The 18,184-nt window shown below is 40.9% G+C and overlaps 1 protein-coding gene across 2 annotated transcripts in view; it reads right to left on the bottom strand.

The window, feature by feature from the left end:
• Window positions 1-18,184, bottom strand: part of LOC130366735 (vitelline membrane outer layer protein 1 homolog) — a 48,369-nt gene that overhangs the window by 22,285 nt on the left and 7,900 nt on the right. For both annotated transcript variants that reach the window (XM_056569059.1, XM_056569060.1), the window contains exon 2: window positions 2,585-2,700. In XM_056569059.1, coding sequence (XP_056425034.1) covers window positions 2,585-2,700 — 116 coding nt within the window. The remainder of the gene's footprint in view (window positions 1-2,584; window positions 2,701-18,184) is intronic.

The following is an 18,184-nucleotide window of genomic DNA, read 5'->3' as shown; positions in this document are numbered from 1 at the left end:
ACATCCAACTTTAACTAAAAGTCTTCAAACACCTGTGGGGTGTTAAAGCTCACTGTACCCCTTGTTATATTACTTGAGGGGTGTAGTTTCCAAAATAGTTTGCCATGGGGGGTTGCTGTTCTGGCACCATAGGGGCTTCTTAAATGTGACATGCCCACCAAAAACCATTTCAGAAAAACTCACTCTCCTAAATCCCACTGTCGATCCTTCCCTTCTGAGCCATTTCGTGCGCCCACAGAGCACTTGACATACACATATGAGCTATTTCCTTATTCGAGATAAATTGGGCTACAAATTTTGGGAGGGATTTCTCTCCTTTTACCCCTTGTAAAAATGAAAAAAAAAAAAAAACTGGGTCTTCAAGAACACGCCAGTGTAAAAAATGAAGATTTTGAATTTTCTCCTTTAATTTGCTGCTATTTCTGTAAAAAACCTAAAGGGTTAACAAACTTTTTGAATGTCATTTTGAATACTTTGAGGGGTGCAGTTTTTATAATGGGGTCATTTATGGGGTATTTCTAATATGAAGGCCCTTCAAATCCACTTCAAAACAGAACTGGTCCCTGAAAATGTTCGATTTTGAAAATTTTGTGAAAAATTTGAAAATTGCTGCTGAACTTTGAAGCCTCTGATGTCTTCCAAAAGTAAAAAACATGTCAACTTTATGATGCAAATATAAAGTAGACATATTGTATATGTGAATCAATATATAATTTATTTGGATAATCCATTTTCCTTATAAGCAGAGAGCTTCAAAGTAAAAAAAAAAATGCTAAAATATTCGATTCTTTCATCAAATTTTGGAATTTTTCACGAAGAAATTATGCAAGTATCGCTGAAATTTTACAACTAACATAAAGAAATATATGTCCTGAAAAAACAATATCGGAATCAGAATGAAAGGTAAAAGCATCCCAGAGTTATTAATGCTTAAAGTGACAGTAGTCAGATGTGCAAGGCTGGGTCCTTAAGGGGTTAAGTACCACGGCACCATGACGTACATTTACATCCATTGTCATTAAGGGTATAAAGCTCAGAATTTTTTTTAAGGGCAAGAGGGGTGTTAGGAGTAGTTAATTATTATAATCTGAGGTAGTTTAGAAAATATGGTTTAACTAGCTTTTGCCCACGGTTTCATTCGCGTTAAATTTGGGGTAACATAGATTTACTTTTTACGATCTTATAGTAATGAGGCCGCTCTAGGTAAAGTCTCTTGGCATCCAAACAACCCGAAACATTACATCTGCTGTTTCATGGAATTAAAGATTGACATCCTTTGAGGACTTTTACCAAGTCTGCGTGCAGGGGAACCCACCTTCTCGCGCTGCTTATATACCTCCAACAGTCCTCCTATCCCGACCTCCTATCCCGAACTTCTATCCCGATCTCCTATCTCTTCCTCCTATCCCGACCTCCTATCTCAACCTTATATCCCATCCTCCTAACTCGACCTCCTATTCTGACCTCGTAACGCAACCACCAATCCCGATCATCCCATCCTCCTATCTTGACCTCCTATCTTGACCTCCTATCTCGACCTCCTATCCCGACCTCATATCCCGACCTCCCATCCCGTCCTCATATCCCGACCTGCAATATGTGTACCAGGTATTGAAATATCCCCAGTCGTACGGAAGTTATGTGGGAGCATACATTTCCCATTTATTTGCATGGGACTTTAAACAAAATCCCCAACCCTCACAAATGGGGGTAGTTAAGGGTTAAATTAACTATCCTATATTTTAAGTGGACATATAAGTAACATGTGACCAAGTATTGTCGAAATATCTCCAGCCGTTTGGAAGTTATGCAGTAACATTTAATTCCCATAGACTTGTATGGGACTTAAAAGAAAAACCCAACCCCTTTTTCACCCCCTTAAGGGTGAAATTTCGAAAAATCCTTTCTTATTCCTTGTCTACATCTTAAAAACAACCCCTGGGCAAAGATTCAGGTTTCTAGGTCCAAGGGTTTAGGCTGGGTGTTGATGAGTCAGTGAGTCAGGTCTTCTCTTTTTATATATAAGATGACAGGTACTCTTTAATGGGGTATTCTGGCTTTATACATCTTATGTCCTATAAAAGGATGGGGATAAGATGTATGATGCTGCTGGGGACCCTGCGATCTTGATGCAGCCCCCGGCATTCTTTGCCAGGCTCTGCCTACAAGACGGGGACGTGACATCACAGCCACGCCCCAAGTGATGTCATGCCACGCCCCCTCCATTCATGTCTATGGGAGTGGGTATGACGGCCATGCCACCTAGTGAGGTTACACCACGCCCCTCCATTCATGTCTATGGGAGGGGGCGTGACGCCATCACTCCCCCTCTCATAGACATGAATGGAGGTCCGTGATGTACCATCCCCGTCTTGAGATGCCGGGGGCTGTACAGAGATCACGGGGGTCCCCAGTGGAGGGACCCCTGCGATCACACATCTTATCTCCTATCCTTTGGATAGGGGATAAGATGTATAAAGCCAGAATACCCCTTTAAGTCTCTGGTCTTCTTCACACTTAAGGACATGGCAGACTGATTGAGGCTTCTTAATATCTGCTTAATAAGACAAATGTATGAACTTACGGTCCGATTGTAGATGTCATTGTCGCTACCACATCTCTCTTTCCATATTCAGTACAATATAACTTTATTGCATTCAAGGCTGTGTCATCTCCTTTAGTTCCAAGTGGTTTCTCCACCTTAAAAAAAACACATTGTAATGTTCATATGGAGATATAGCTTTTTATCAGACAGGACAATGGATATATGGAACACTGCCTAGTAGTTCTTCCACCGACCATTCCTGCTGCCATCCCATCCCATTGATCTTTCCCCTAAACTACAGACAGAGCTTTCCAGTAAACAAATATTGTTCAGAAAAGAACTCGGGTACCGTTTAATACTTAGCTTTTAATACGTACTCATTAAAAGATCATTAAATTATCAATATCAATACACACAAAAATTATAAGATAAATAGAGTAAAAATCAAAATTACTCATAGGACCTAATATTCCATAATATGCCAACCGATCATCACAAATGTAATGCTGCATCCAGTAGCAGACAACATTTGTTTTATTTCAACATCAGTACATAGGATATAGCTGTCCCTGTCCCAACACGTTTCTGTGTGTGGGACAATTAAGTGTCCCTCACACTTCATCAGGGGACCATCAAGCAACAGAGGTGCATAGGAGTTAGCACCCTAAACCTTAGTGTTGAAAAATCCGTATATCACAATAAACTGAAACAAGACTTAATTTATATAGTCCAAAAGATACTCTCATAAATCCCCCCCATCAGGGTTAATCACAAAACAATCATGGCAAATGAAATTTCATCTCCTCTGTATGCCTACGATGTACTGTAGTGATCGGATAGTGAGACCTGCAAAAAAAAGAGGAAATACACCACCACTGCTTTAAAGAAGATTCTCGGTGTAACAAAACTTAGCAGGGTTTCAGAAAAGCAGAGTGTACAGCAGTAGTTAATACTCATGATCACTTATGACATGGGTGGCGTAGGAGAGGAGATCTGTGCAGCAGATAAAAACACAGCCCATTGAGTAGTTATATTCTCATCAAACTAGGATTTCAATCATCCAGTGCGGCAATCTAGTTGTATAAATGTGAAAGTAAACGATCGCGCTTACTTACAAGTCTCCTAATGTAGTATATTTTGCTCTGCAGTGGCAGAGTGTGCCGATCCGGTGTCCGGGCAGGCGCGCTCTGTATGCGCGCCGGCGTCTCTGTGCTCTGAACGGCACAGCCTGTTGCCGTCATAAGGGTCCGGTCCCTATGACGCAATTAGGGGGCAGAGCCTAACTACCACTCTCATTCTGTCGGGTTTAACCCCTTAAGGACCCGGGGTTTTTCCGTTTTTGCTTTTTCGTTTTTTCCTCCTTACCTTTAAAAAATCATAACTCTTTCAATTTTTCACCTAAAAATCCATATGATTGCTTATTTTTTGCGCCACCAATTCTACTTTGTAAAGACATCAGTCATTTTACCAAAAAATCGACGGCGAAACGGAAAAAAAATCAATGGAGACAAAATTGAAAAAAAAAAAAACCATTTTGTAAATTTTGGGGGCTTCCGTTTCTATACAGTACATTTTTTGGTAAAAATGACACCTTTTCTTTATTCTATAGGTCCCTACGGTTAAAATGATCCCCTACTTATATAGGTTTGATTTTGTCGTACTTCTGGAAAAAATCATAACTACATGCAGGAAAATGTATATGTTTAAAATTGTCATCTACTGACCCCTATAACTTTTTTATTTTTCCACGTATGGGGCGGTATGAGGGCAAATTTTTTGTGCCGTGATCTGAAGTTTTTAGCGGTATCATTTTTGCCTTGATCGCTTTTTATTCATTTTTTCATGATATAAAAAGTGACCAAAAATGCACTATTTTGTAATTTTGAATTTTTTTTCGCGTACGCCATTGACCGTGCGGTTTAATTAACAATATATTTTTATAACTCAGACATTTACGCATGCGGTGATACTACATATGTATATTTTTATTTACGCTTTTTTTATGGGAAAAGGGGGGTGATTCAAACTTTTATTAGGGGAGGGGTTAAATGATCTTTATTCACTTTTTTTTTTTTACTTTTTTTTGCTGTGTTATAGCTCCCATAGGGACCTATAACACTGCACACACTGATCTTTTACATTGATCATTGTTATCCCATAGGGACCTATAGCACTGCACACACTGATCTTTTACATTGATCATTGTTATCCCATAGGGACCTATAACACTGCACACACTGATCTTTTACATTGATCATTGTTATCCCACAGGGACCTATAACACTGCACACACTGATCTTTTACATTATCATTGTTATCCCATAGGGACCTATAACACTGCACACACTGATCTTTTACATTGATCATTGTTATCCCATAGGGACCTATAACACTGCACACACTGATCTTTTACATTGATCATTGTTATCCCATAGGGACCTATAACACTGCACACACTGATCTTTTACATTGATCATTGTTATCCCATAGGGACCTATAACACTGCACACACTGATCTATTACATTGATCACTGGTTTCTCATAAGAAACCAGTGATCAATGATTCTGCCGCTTGACTGTTCATGCCTGGAACTCAGGCACTGAGCAGTCATTCGGCGATCGGACAGCGAGGAGGCAGGTAGGGACCCTCCAGCTGTCTTGTAAGCTGTTCGGGATGCCGCGGTGAAGCGGGAAAAAAATCAATGTACGACAAAAGTGATGAAAAAACACCATTTTGTACGTTTTGGGGGCTTCCGTTTTTAAACAGCAAATTTTTCGGCAAAAATTACACCTTATCTTTATTCTGTAGGTCCATGCGGTTAAAATGATCCCCTACTTATATAGGTTTGATTTTGTATTACTTCAGAAAAAAATCATGAATACATGCAGGAAAATTTATATGTTTAAAATGGTCATCTTCTGACCCCTATAACTTTTTTATTTTTCAGGTCGCTATAAGGGCTCATTTTTTGCGCCATGATCTGAAGTTTTAGTGGCACCATTTTTATTCTGACCAAACTTTTTGATCACTTTTTATTCACTTTTTTGTGGTATAAAAAGTGATCAAAAATGCGCTATTTTGGACTTTGTAATTTTTTTGCGCGTACGCCATTGAACGTATGGTTTAAAAAGCAGTATATTTTTATCATTTGGACATTTCCTCACGCGGCGATACCACATATGTTTACTTTTATTTTTATTTACACTGTGTTTTTTTTATTCTTGGAAATGCCGGGTGATTCAAACTTTTATTAGGGGAAGGGATAATTGAAAGGGTTAATGATTTTTTTTACACTTTTCTTATACCATATTATAGCTCCTATAGGGGGGGCTATAAGTTTGCATTAACTGAGCTTTTACACTGATTGATGCATCTCCATAGGAATGGATCAATCAGTGTTTTCGGCAATTGAATGCGATTGATGTCTGGATCTCAGGCTTGAAGCATTCAATCGGCGATCGGACTGCAGGAAGGAAGGTAAGAGACCTCCTCCTGTGCTACAGCTGTTCGGGATGCCGCGATTATACCGCGGCGATCTCGAACAGCTCCCTGAGCTAACTGGCAACTTTCACTTTCATTTTTAGCCGCGCGGCTCAGCTTTGAGCGCGGCTAAAGGGTTAATAGCGCGTGGCACCGCATAGCTATTAGTGGCGGGTCCTGGCTTCACTATGACGCCGGGCCCGCCGCGATATGATGCGGGGTGACCCCGCGTTATATCGCAGGACCGGGACCCAGGACGTAGCCATACGTCCTGGGTCCTTAAGAGGTTAAGTGCCAGGAACAAGAGAGAGAATTTAGTGGCAGCAGCCCCTTATATATTAAGGGATGGATTATTTTTGCGCCACCAATTCTACTTTGCAGTGACATTAGTCATTTTACCAAAAAATCCACGGCGAAACGGAAAAAAAAATTCATTGTGCAACAAAATTTAAGAAAAATGTTTTAATTTTGTAACTTTTGGGGGTTTCCGTTTCTGCGCAGTGCATTTTTCTGTAAAAATTACACCTTATGTTTGTTCTGTAGGTCCATACGGTTAAAATGATACCCTACTTATATAGGTTTGATTTTTGAAAAAAATCATAACATCTTCTAACCCCTATAACCATTTTATTTTTCCGCTTAAAGGCCGGTATAAGGGCTCATTTTTTGCGCCGTATTCTGAAGTTTTGATCGGACTTTTTGATCGCTTTTTATTCATTTTTTCTATGATATAAAAAGTGACCAAAAATACGCTATTTTACTTTCACTTTTTTTTTTGCAGTGTTATAGCTCCCATAGGGGGCTATAACACTGCACACACTGATCTTTTAGCCTGATCCCTGCCAAGCCGTAGCTTTGCATGGATCAGCGTATTAGGGGGTTGATTGCTCAAGCCTGTAGCTCAGGCTTGGAGCAATCAAACGCTGATCGGACGCGATGGAGCAAGGTAAGGGGGCCTCCACTTGTGTCCTAGCTGAACGGGACATCGCGATTTTATCGCGATAGTCCTGATCAGCCCGACTGAGCTGCTGAGAAGCTTTTACTTTTGTTTTCCACGCGGTGATCAACTTTGACCGCCGCATCTGAAAGGTTAATAGCGCGCGGCACAACGTTTTAAACACCGGGACCGGGCGCAGGGTGAACAGGTACGCCCTGCGTCCTTAAGAGGTTAAACCTTAGCATAACACAATTTATTTCAAGGCACGTGACCTCTAAGGTCCTATAAAAAGATATCCTATATATTAAATATATAAATACATACATTAAATATCACATTATCAAGAGGCGACTAGGGGTTAGCCCTCCAAGAGAGCCCCAGTGTCATGTGGGGACTCTGGCTGAGGGGACTCCAGACAAAGGGACAGGACCAAGTCCTGTACCGGGACACCACAAACCCCCTTACTTAAAATAAGTAGTCCTCGATGAAGGTCCCTAAAGACTGAGGGACGTAATGACCAAAGGCCAGATACAGTCCTGGGCATAATAACAAATGTCCTTGAGCAGGCTGTAGATAAATAATAACGAAGAGTCCTTGTGCATTGTAGAATGTCCAAACAGGCTCCAACTTTTATATGAACAGGATTATAGTGAATTAAGTCACAAACAGGATTATAATAAGCAAAGAATTCAGGAACAGGATGAACCTAGGGATTGATTCACTAACAGGATTACCATTATCTTAGGTTTTGTTTTTTCCTTTTTTTAGCTTAACACAATTGACTATGTAATACTGACTATGTATGACATTTGATATATATATTTTTCTTTGGTAACTGACAATTACATTGGATACTGAATTGATAGTATGTATTATGAGGGTAACACTTCTACATACCATAAATCTCACTTATATTTTTCTCTTTAACTGACAGTGAATATTATACTGAATATTTATTATACCACACATTTATTGCCTGAGTTATACACTTGTTTCAGATTGGGTTGCCTGAGGCTTTCTGCCCAATGCCTTAGCTACTAGGGTCTATAGGTATTACACTCTTACCCCTAGAACTCTGACTAGATAACACTTACATACTGTTACCTTTCTGGATATGTGCATTTTTAATGAGCTAAAGGAGCATCTTCTGGCCAGGAAAAGCATCCTGAACACGTAGGAGACAAAAGAACACATTAGTGAATTAACAGTGGTATGGAACTGGAGTATAGCATGTTACAGTCCCAAAAGCTTAGTTTTTTTTTTGTTTTGTATTATGTGAGAGATATTTTTTATTTATGTATACTGAGTTTTAGTGAGAAGTACACTAGTGTAAGTAATGAAATGTACTGTGTACAATATATTGGATTAAATCCGTCTTGGTATCTGAGGGGAATGTTTCCCTGTGTCGACCTTTTAGACCGACGCAACACCACCTCTTGGGTTTCAGGAACATCTTCTACGGTCAGTTCTCTTGTGACTTCAGTCCCGGAAGGACCAGCTTGAGGGCTGGATGCAGGAGTCAGACTCACTCCTGGACTGAGAGAAGCCATTGGAATGGGTGAGAAGGGTTCTGATCTTCCTGGAGTTGTCACTGGATTCAGCTTTGTAGCAGCAGAGGAGACTAAAGACGGCTGTGCTGGAGCTGGACAGGGTGCGCCACAGAACATCGCAGGTTGAAGAGGGGAGAACATCGGAATGTCCATTGATGGGTGAATCCCTTCTCCTGGGACATACTCCCTCACGGGTCTAGCAGCTGTGGGGGCAGGAGGAGGCGGTTCTGGTAAGTTGTCTCTAAGGCACAATTTGATCCAGTTCCTATGGATCACCTGCGGTTCAAATCCAGTCTTCTGAACTTCATAGACGTCTGAATCTGGGTATGGCACAGCGGTGATGGTATAAGGCTCTGTCTCCCAGATGGAATCCAACTTATGCGTTCTGGGGAATTTCCTGAGCCAAACTCTGTCTCCCAGTTATAATGGTTTAGCAGATGTGTGTGTCGGTTGTAGTCTCTCTGCTGATGTTCTTGGGCCTCGCCCATCTTTTTCTCAACAATCTCTTTAGCTTCTTGAATCCTCCGCCGGTGTTCAGAGACTAAGTCTTGTGAGGCTTGTGGAGAGTTGTTGAAGGGTGCTTGCAGCCCAAAGGCTCGGTCTTTGGCAAGTTGGCAGTGGATGGTATTATTGTAGATTTCCAGCAGCTCGGGCAAAAGTCGGGGCCACTCTTCGTGCTTGGACACTGATGCTGCTCGCAGCATATGTATGAATACCTGGTTGATTTGCTCACACAGTCCATTCCCTTGGGGGTGGTAAGCTGTAGTCCAGAGCTTCTTGCAGTCATGAAACTGGCACAGTTCCTTGAACAGTTGGGCTTCAAAGGCTGTTCCTACATCCGTGAGGACCGACTCCGGACATCCCAAGGTCTGGACCCAGTTGGTATAAAACATCTGTGCTGCAGTCTTCGCCTTGAGGCCATTGACGGGCACTACCACAACACACTGGTTTGCTGGGACTTCTGAGATTAATGAGCTCTGATGCTAGCCACTGTGCTACTGAATTTAGGGTAATTGAGTTGCAGTAGTCACACAGGATTTTGGTAGTTTTGAGCTGAATAACTCACGGTTTTGTGGCTGCTGAAGATTAGGCTTCAGGCCTAGCTTGAATTGTTGCAGATGATATAGATTGATGTGCTTGCTTTAAGTGCCAGGAACAAGAGAGAGAATTTAGTGGCAGCAGCCCCTTATATATTAAGGGGGCACGAACAAAGCTCATTGGTCCGCAGACCTGTAACTCCTAACCCAGTGAACCCTGGGTATGTCTCAAGACCCAAAGATCCTTAAACCTTAGTATAACACAATTTATTTCAAGGCACGTGACCTCTAAGGTCCTATACAAAGATATCCTATATGTTAAATATATACATTAAATATCACATTATCAAGAGGCGACTAGGGGTTAGCCCTCCAGGAGAGCCCCAGTATCATGTAGGGACTCTGGCTGAGGGGACTCCAGACTAAGGGACAGGACCAAGTCCTGTACCGGGACACCACACTTATAACTCGTAATCGTCCATAGCAGCCATCATAAATATAATGTATTAATACTAAATATATCGTATACCCAAGACTGGGACACATAGACCGATATGAAGACTGCTAAGCGGTAGTAACCCATAGCAACCACAATGCATTCCAAGCCTGGGACACAAAATCATATGTCACAGCCACTCCATGGTTGTAAACCAAGGCAGCCACAGAAGGTGAAAGGGTGGACAGTGGTAACTCATAACAACCACCATACAGAGAGAGGGTGTGTGGAGAAAGAGGCCGCAAATCTGGGTTGCCCAATGTTGGTAAGGGGAGGGAATGTTAAACAGGGGCCTAGGAAGATCTATCTTCCCCTAGATGATTCCTACACTATAAACCCTAAACCTAGACGGCATAGACGTCCTTAAGAGGACGGTACTGTAGGGCAGGAACCTCCTAGTGCACCCTATTGAACCCTGCTATGGGTAGCTCTAGAATAAAGATCCACTGGAATCTCCCCTGGCTACCTAGCCTACCACCCGGAAAATTATTCACGGTCTCGATATCCACATTGATGCCTCAGCGTGGGGTGCTATAAAAAGGATACAAAGTTAAGTTGTTCACTTAGGCCCAGGGGAGCCATTGTTTGTAACCGAAAAATACATTTGCACTCCCGCTGCAAAAGCATCTTATCCCAATCTCCCCCTCTAGTAGGGAGGGGGTTGGATAAGATCCAAGCCCACGAAGCTAATCTGTTGAGTCTGGCCCTGATGATAGGTGTTTATGTGGATATCAATGGGTGTGTCCCTATTGTTGCGGATATCACCTATGTGCTCTAAAATCCTACGGCGAAATATGTAGGTTTTCCCTACATATCTCTTTCCACATAGGCAGGACGCTAAATAGATAACTCCACGTGAGCTACAGTTGATAAAATGTCTGATGGGTATTTGTCTATCGGAGATTTGATCATCAATTACCTTAGTTTTGGAAATGTAGTTACATGCCCTATAGTGGCCACATTTAAAGCAGCCTTGTGTAGAATTGGCTCCCAGCCAGGTAGTAGATGTTTGATTATCCAAATGGCTGTGAACCAACTTATCCCCTACACTCTGACCCTTACGGTATGTGATGGAGGGCCTATCACTTCTGACAAGTCAGGGTCTAGTCGCAGTATGTTCCAAGGCTTTTCTATAATTTCCCTGACGTGTAGACATATTATCATATGTACCAATGATTCTCGTGATGTTATCTGAGCTGGCTCTTTGTTGAGGGATAAGAAGTTGGGTCATATCTTGTGCAATCTCAGTGCATTCTGGTAAGCATCTCTCAGTATATAGTCAAGATAACCCCATTTCGCGAAAGCGCTCCCTCAAATCCTGGGCTTGGTGTATAAATTCTGCCCTATCCTGAGGCGGAGGTACTGCCCCCTTGGTATGCCCCTTTTAAGGGGCCCTGGGAGGCAGCTCTCCCACCTCAGGAGAGTGTTCATTGCCATGGGTTTCCCATATACTGTTGCATCTTAACCCCCCTGTGTATTTTTGCTGATACATACATCTAGAAATGCCAAGGACTGCTTGCTGGTCTCAAAGGTGGGAGTAAGTCCTATATCATTCTAATTGAGGTATTGTACAAAAAGGTCAAAATTTTCCTTTGACCCCGCCCATAAGATGAAAATGTCATCTATATAGCACGACCTTTTGGTTGCGCTATTTGCCAGGACCTCCTGCTCACCCGCAAAGGCGATGGTTGCCTCCCACCAGCCCAGGGTAAGGTTCGCATAAGATGGGGCACAGGGGCTCCCCATTGCGGTACCCCTGAGCTGGTGGAAGTACCGCCCTCTGAACAGGAAGAAGTTGTGGGTGAGGATGTAATTGAGGAGGTCCAGCAAAAGATGGTTATTGGCTTGGGGATGTATTCCACGAAAGGAAAGAAAATACGACACAGCCAGACAATCCGATCACATGGGGTATTGAGGAATATAAAGCCTCTACATCAATGGAGGCCAATAGCACCCCATCCTCTATTATAAGACCCTCCAGCTTACATAACAAATCAAGAGTATCACAAGTGTATGAACGAAGGGATGTAAAAAACTTCCGAAGGATTTTATCCAGATAGACACCTATATTTTGCCCAATCCCCCCAATCCCAGCCACAATGGGGTGCCCCTTCAGGGGGGAAAGCCCCTTGCTGATTGTCTGAAGGGCATAAAAGGTGGGTACCAAGGGGGTCTTGGGCAAAAGAAAATCAAACTCATCTTGTGAAATGAGATTATTAGCCTTAGCTGGTGTTACAATACTTTTGAGTTCAGAAAGGTATTGGTGGGTAGGATTGGACGGATGGACCTCATATGTTAGGGGGTCATCCAGTATACGGGAACACATCTCTACATACTTATCATAGTCTAGGAGTACTATATAGCCTCCTTTATCTGAAGGTTTTATAAACAGATCATTAGCCCCCTCCAAGCTCTCCATTGCCATCCTCTCTTTAAATGTTAGATTATTACACAGTTGTACCGAGGGGGTGGAAATGGAGCGCAAATCCTTCGCCGACTCTTAGGTTTACAATCAGTGTATGGTCCCTGCCCTTGTATCACTTCATTATCTTCCAGGAGTGATACTAAATTACGGGTGACAGCCAAATCATCATTAGAGAGACCCTGTTCCTGTCAGGATTCGGCAGGCTGGAGGTGGATCCTCTGTGTCAGAGAGGGATTGGCGTGGACCGTGTCGGTGGACCGGTTCTAAGTTGCTACTGGTTTTCATCAGAGCCCGCCGCAAAGCGGGATGGACTTGCAGCGGCGGTAGCAACCAGGTCGTATCCACCGGCAACGGCTCAACCTCTCTGACTGCTGAGATAGGCACGGTACAAGGGATTAGACAAGAGCAAAGTCGTACGTAGCAGAAGGTCAGGGCAGGCAGCAAGGATCGTAGTCAAGGGCAACGGCAAGAGGTCTGGAACACAGGCTAGGAACACACAAGGAACGCTTTCACTGGCACAATGGCAACAAGATCCGGCAAGGAAGTGCAGGGGAAGTGAGGTAATATAGGGAAGCGCACAGGTGAAGACACTAATTAAAACCCATGCGCCAATCAGTGGCGCACCGGCCCTTTAAATCGCAAAGACCCGGCACGCGCGCCCTAGGGAGCGGGGCTGCGCACGCTGGGGCAGCACAGATGGGGAGCGAGTCTGGTAAGCGGGTCGGGATGCGCACCGCGAGCGGGCGTGTCCCGCATCGCGAATCGCATCCCGGCTAGAGACATTATCGCAGCGCACCCGGTCAGACGCGCTGCGAACAGGAGAACGCTGTGAGCGCTCTGGGGAGGAGCGGAGACCCGGAGCGCTCGGCGTAACAGTTCCCTAGCAATTCTTCTATCTCTTATCTTGAAATGTTTATGCCATCTCAATTTTCGTGCGAAAAGGTGGATGTGTTTGGTCCAAATAAAGGGATCATATCTCGTAGTTGGAACAAAAGATAGACCCTTTCTCAAGACATCCCCCTCTCGCTGTGTAAGAATATGTTTAGAGAGATTAACTATTTGGGAGGTATGGTGCCTTTCTATGCTGGGTATCTCCCTCAATATGGTCGTACTCGAAGTTGATAGGGGTCTTTGGGACCCTCTAAAAAAGAGGACAAGGAAGAGGGTACTGATGACGAGTACGACTGTCCTGTACCTTGTGTTGATGCTTGTGTTGGTAAATTTCTTCCTCCACTCCATGGTTGATGTGACGTATTTTAGTAGTGTTGGGTAGGGGACCTATTGTAATATCTTGTCCTATAAGAGCCTCTAGGTCGACGCCCCCTTTGGTTACCCAGTCCTGTCCTGTCTGGGCGTGATGTATTTCTTTCTGTTTCAGGAAAAATCTTTATCCGATGTAGATACCTCTGTGTCTGTATCTCTATGTGTGGTGTTTCTAGATATGACTCTATAGGCCTTGTTCTCTTTACAGTCCTGCAAATCTCGTACATACTGGGAGTGTTTTCTCTCCTTCAAAAAAAATTGGAACCATTCTATGGTAGTTTGTAATTGTGTCTCTTTACTAGCGAATTTAGGGTCAGATTTAAATTTAAGTACAATCTCTTTTTGATATGCCAATTTTTTGCCGGCTAGATCCAGGTGCACCCTTTCCTCCTCTAGAAGGATGTACATGAACTCAAGTGAACATTTGGTGGCAGAGTCCTCCCATTTCTCGAGGACTGTGGTGGACCGTAGTCTCTGTGCCGGCAAAATTGGGACCCGTAAGCCTCGGGGTACAATTTGATTTTTAATATAATTCTCGAAGCATTGAACTTCCCAGAAAGAGGTAATAAAATATTTATGACAATTTTGTAATTCTCGAAACGCAGATTTCAATGATGGTGACGGTTTAGGTTGGCCAATCATTAACATTAATAGTTTCCGTAACAAAATTTGCCATATCAGAGAAAATATCAAACAGCACAAGTAAATATATATTCGCATTGCTATATACCAGCAAGGTACAAAAGGAGTCCCCTCGGCCCCTCGGCAGTTGATGTTTTATGTCTGAGATATACTAACATTCATCCTTGATCACAACTCCTGTATTGTCCCAGGTTTTCAGATACACTATGTTGCTGTTGGTTGCCACTGCCCTAGGACTGGGACAATTTATGGTTGTTAATAGTTACCACCACCTACTAGCCCCTATACAGATACAGTGGGGATCAAAAGTTTGGGCGCCCCAGGTAAACATTTGTATTAATGTGCATAAAGAAGCCAAGGAAAGATGGAAAAATCTCCAAAAGGCATCAAATTACAGATTAGACATTCTTATAATATGTCAACAAAAGTTAGATTTTATTTCCATCATTTACATTTTCAAAATAACAGAAAACAAAAAAATGGCGTCTGCAAAAGTTTGGGCACCCTGCAGAATTTATAGCATGCACTGCCCCCTTTGCAAAGCTGAGACCTGCCAGTGTCATGGATTGTTCTCAATCATGATCTGGGAAGACCAGGTGATGTCAATCTCAAAGGTTTTAAATGCCCAGACTCATCTGACCTTGCCCCAACAATCAGCACCATGGGTTCTTCTAAGCAGTTGTCTAGAAACCTGAAACTGAAAATGGTTGACGCTCACAAAGCTGGAGAAGGCTATAAGAAGATAGCAAAACGTTTTCAGATGTCAATATCCTCTGTTCGGAATGTAATTAAGAAATGGCAGTCTTCAGGAACAGTGGAAATTAAATCAAGATATGGAAGACCAAGAAAAATATCAGCCAGAACAGCTCGCAGGATTGTGAGAAAAACTATTCAAAACCTACATTTGACTGCACAATCCCTCCAGAAAGATCTGGCAGACACTGGAGTTGTAGTACACTATTCCACTATAAAGAGATACTTGTACAAATATGGTCTTCATGGAAGAGTCATCAGAAGAAAACCTCTTCTACGTCCTCACCACAAAAATCAGTTATTTAACTTTGCAAATGAACATATAGACAAGCCTGATGCATTTTGGAAACAAGTTCTGTGGACCAATGAGTTTAAAATTGAACTTTTTGGCCGGAATGAGCAAAGGTACGTTTGGAGAAGAAGGGGGACAGAATGTAATGAAAATAACATCTGTCCAACTGTTAAGCATGAGGGTGGATCAATCATGCTTTGATGTTGTATTGCAGCCAGTGGCACAGGAAACATCAGTGCGTGATAGACAGCTCAGAAATCTCAAAGAACTGGAAGACTTTTGTAAGGAAGAATGGGCAAAGATACCTCCAACAAGAATTGAAAGACTCTTGGCTGGCTACAAAAAACGTTTACAAGCTGTGATACTTGCCAAAGGGGGCAGTACAAGATATTAACTCTGCAGGGTGCCCAAACTTTTGCAGATGCCATTTTTTTGTTTTCTGTTATTTATGTTTTCTGTTATTTTGAAATTATTTTGAGTACGAGAATTATAACAAAAAAGAAAAACCAAGGTATTCTGGGACACAAATTTCAATCTTTATTGTTTAGCAAAAAAGACATACATTTAAAAACATTTAAAAAAGGCACAAAATACCAAGATGGTCCTACAAATACACAACCGGAGGTCCTAGAACAAGGGGTTAATCCCCAAAAATACCTGTATATCCAGATAGCTAAAAGAGCCTACTTATAATAACAAAAGTGTCCCAACTAGTGGCTGCACCCAGTAAGGTAACAGCCCTATACATTTGTACACATAGCAAGAGGTTGTTAACTTCAAGGGGGGCGGAAGAAGCATTTAATTGCGAAACGTTGGGTGACGGAGGTCCTGGTGTGTCCCTAGAAGGTGAAGTTAACAACCTCTTGCTATGTGTACAAATGTATAGGGCTGTTACCTTACTGGGTGCAGCCACTAGTTGGGACACTTTTGTTATTATAAGTAGGCTCTTTTAGCTATCTGGAAATACAGGTATTTTTGCTGATTAACCCCTTGTTCTAGGACCTCCGGTTGTGTATTTGTAGGACCATCTTGGTATTTTGTGCCTTTTTTAAATGTTTTTAATTGTATGTCTTTTTTGCTAAACAATAAAGATTGAAATTTGTGTCCCAGAATACATTGGTTTTTCTTTTTTGTTATAATTTTGCATGGTATGGGAACATACACATAGATGTTGGCATTTTGTATGCATGAGTATAAGAATGTCTAATCTGTAATTTGCTGCCTTTTGGAGATTTTTCCATCTTTCCTTGGCTTCTTTATGCACATTAATATATTTTTTTTTACCTGGGGTGCCCAAACGTTTGGTGCCCACTGTATATACTATTACCCCCGTGTATTCCTGTATGTAATATACTATTACCTCTATATATTCCTGTATGTAATCACATATATACTATTACCTCTATATATTTCTGTATGTAATCACTTATATACTATTACCTCTATATATTCCTGTATGTAATCACATATATACTATTACCTCTATATATTCCTGTATGTAATCACATATATACTATTACCTCTATATATTCCTGTATGTAATCACATATATACTATTACCTCTATATATTCCTGTATGTAATCACATATATACTAACACCTCTATATATTTCTGTATGTAATCACTTATATACTATTACCTCTATATATATATATCTGTATGTAATCACTTATATACTATTACCTCTATATATTCCTGTATGTAATCACATATATACTATTACCTCTATATATTCCTGTATGTAATCACATATATACTAACACCTCTATATATTTCTGTATGTAATCACTTATATACTATTACCTCTATATATATATCTGTATGTAATCACTTATATACTATTACCTCTATATATTCCTGTATGTAATCACATATATACTATTACCTCTATATATTCCTGTATGTAATCACATATATACTATTACCTCTATATATTCCTGTATGTAATCACATATATACTAACACCTCTATATATTTCTGTATGTAATCACTTATATACTATTACCTCTATATATATATATCTGTATGTAATCACTTATATACTATTACCTCTATATATTCCTGTATGTAATCACATATATACTATTACCTCTATATATTCCTGTATGTAATCACTTATATACTATTACCTCTATATATTCCTGTATGTAATCACTTATATACTATTACCTCTATATATTCCTGTATGTAATCACATATATACTATTACCTCTATATATTTCTGTATGTAATCACATATATACTATTACCTCTATATATTCCTGTATGTAATCACATATATACTATTACCCCTATATATATCTGTATGTAATCACTTATATACTATTACCTCTCTATATATATATCTGTATGTAATCACTTATATACTATTACCTCTATATATTCCTGTATGTAATCACTTATATACTATTACCTCTATATATTCCTGTATGTAATCACATATATACTATTACCCCTATATATATCTGTATGTAATCACTTATATACTATTATCTCTATATATTCCTGTATGTAATCACATATATACTATTACCTCTATATATTCCTGTATGTAATCACTTATATAATAGTACCTCTATATATTCCTGTATGTAATCACATATATACTATTACCTCTATATATATCTGTATGTAATCACATATATACTATTACCTCTATATATTCCTGTATGTAATCACATATATACTATTACCCCTATATATATCTGTATGTAATCACTTATATACTATTACCTCTATATATTCCTGTATGTAATCACATA

The sequence above is a fragment of the Hyla sarda genome, chromosome 4, assembly GCF_029499605.1.
Source record: "Hyla sarda isolate aHylSar1 chromosome 4, aHylSar1.hap1, whole genome shotgun sequence".
In the NCBI taxonomy this organism is placed as follows: Eukaryota; Metazoa; Chordata; class Amphibia; order Anura; family Hylidae; genus Hyla; species Hyla sarda.
This window is presented reverse-complemented; position numbering and strand designations above follow the sequence as displayed.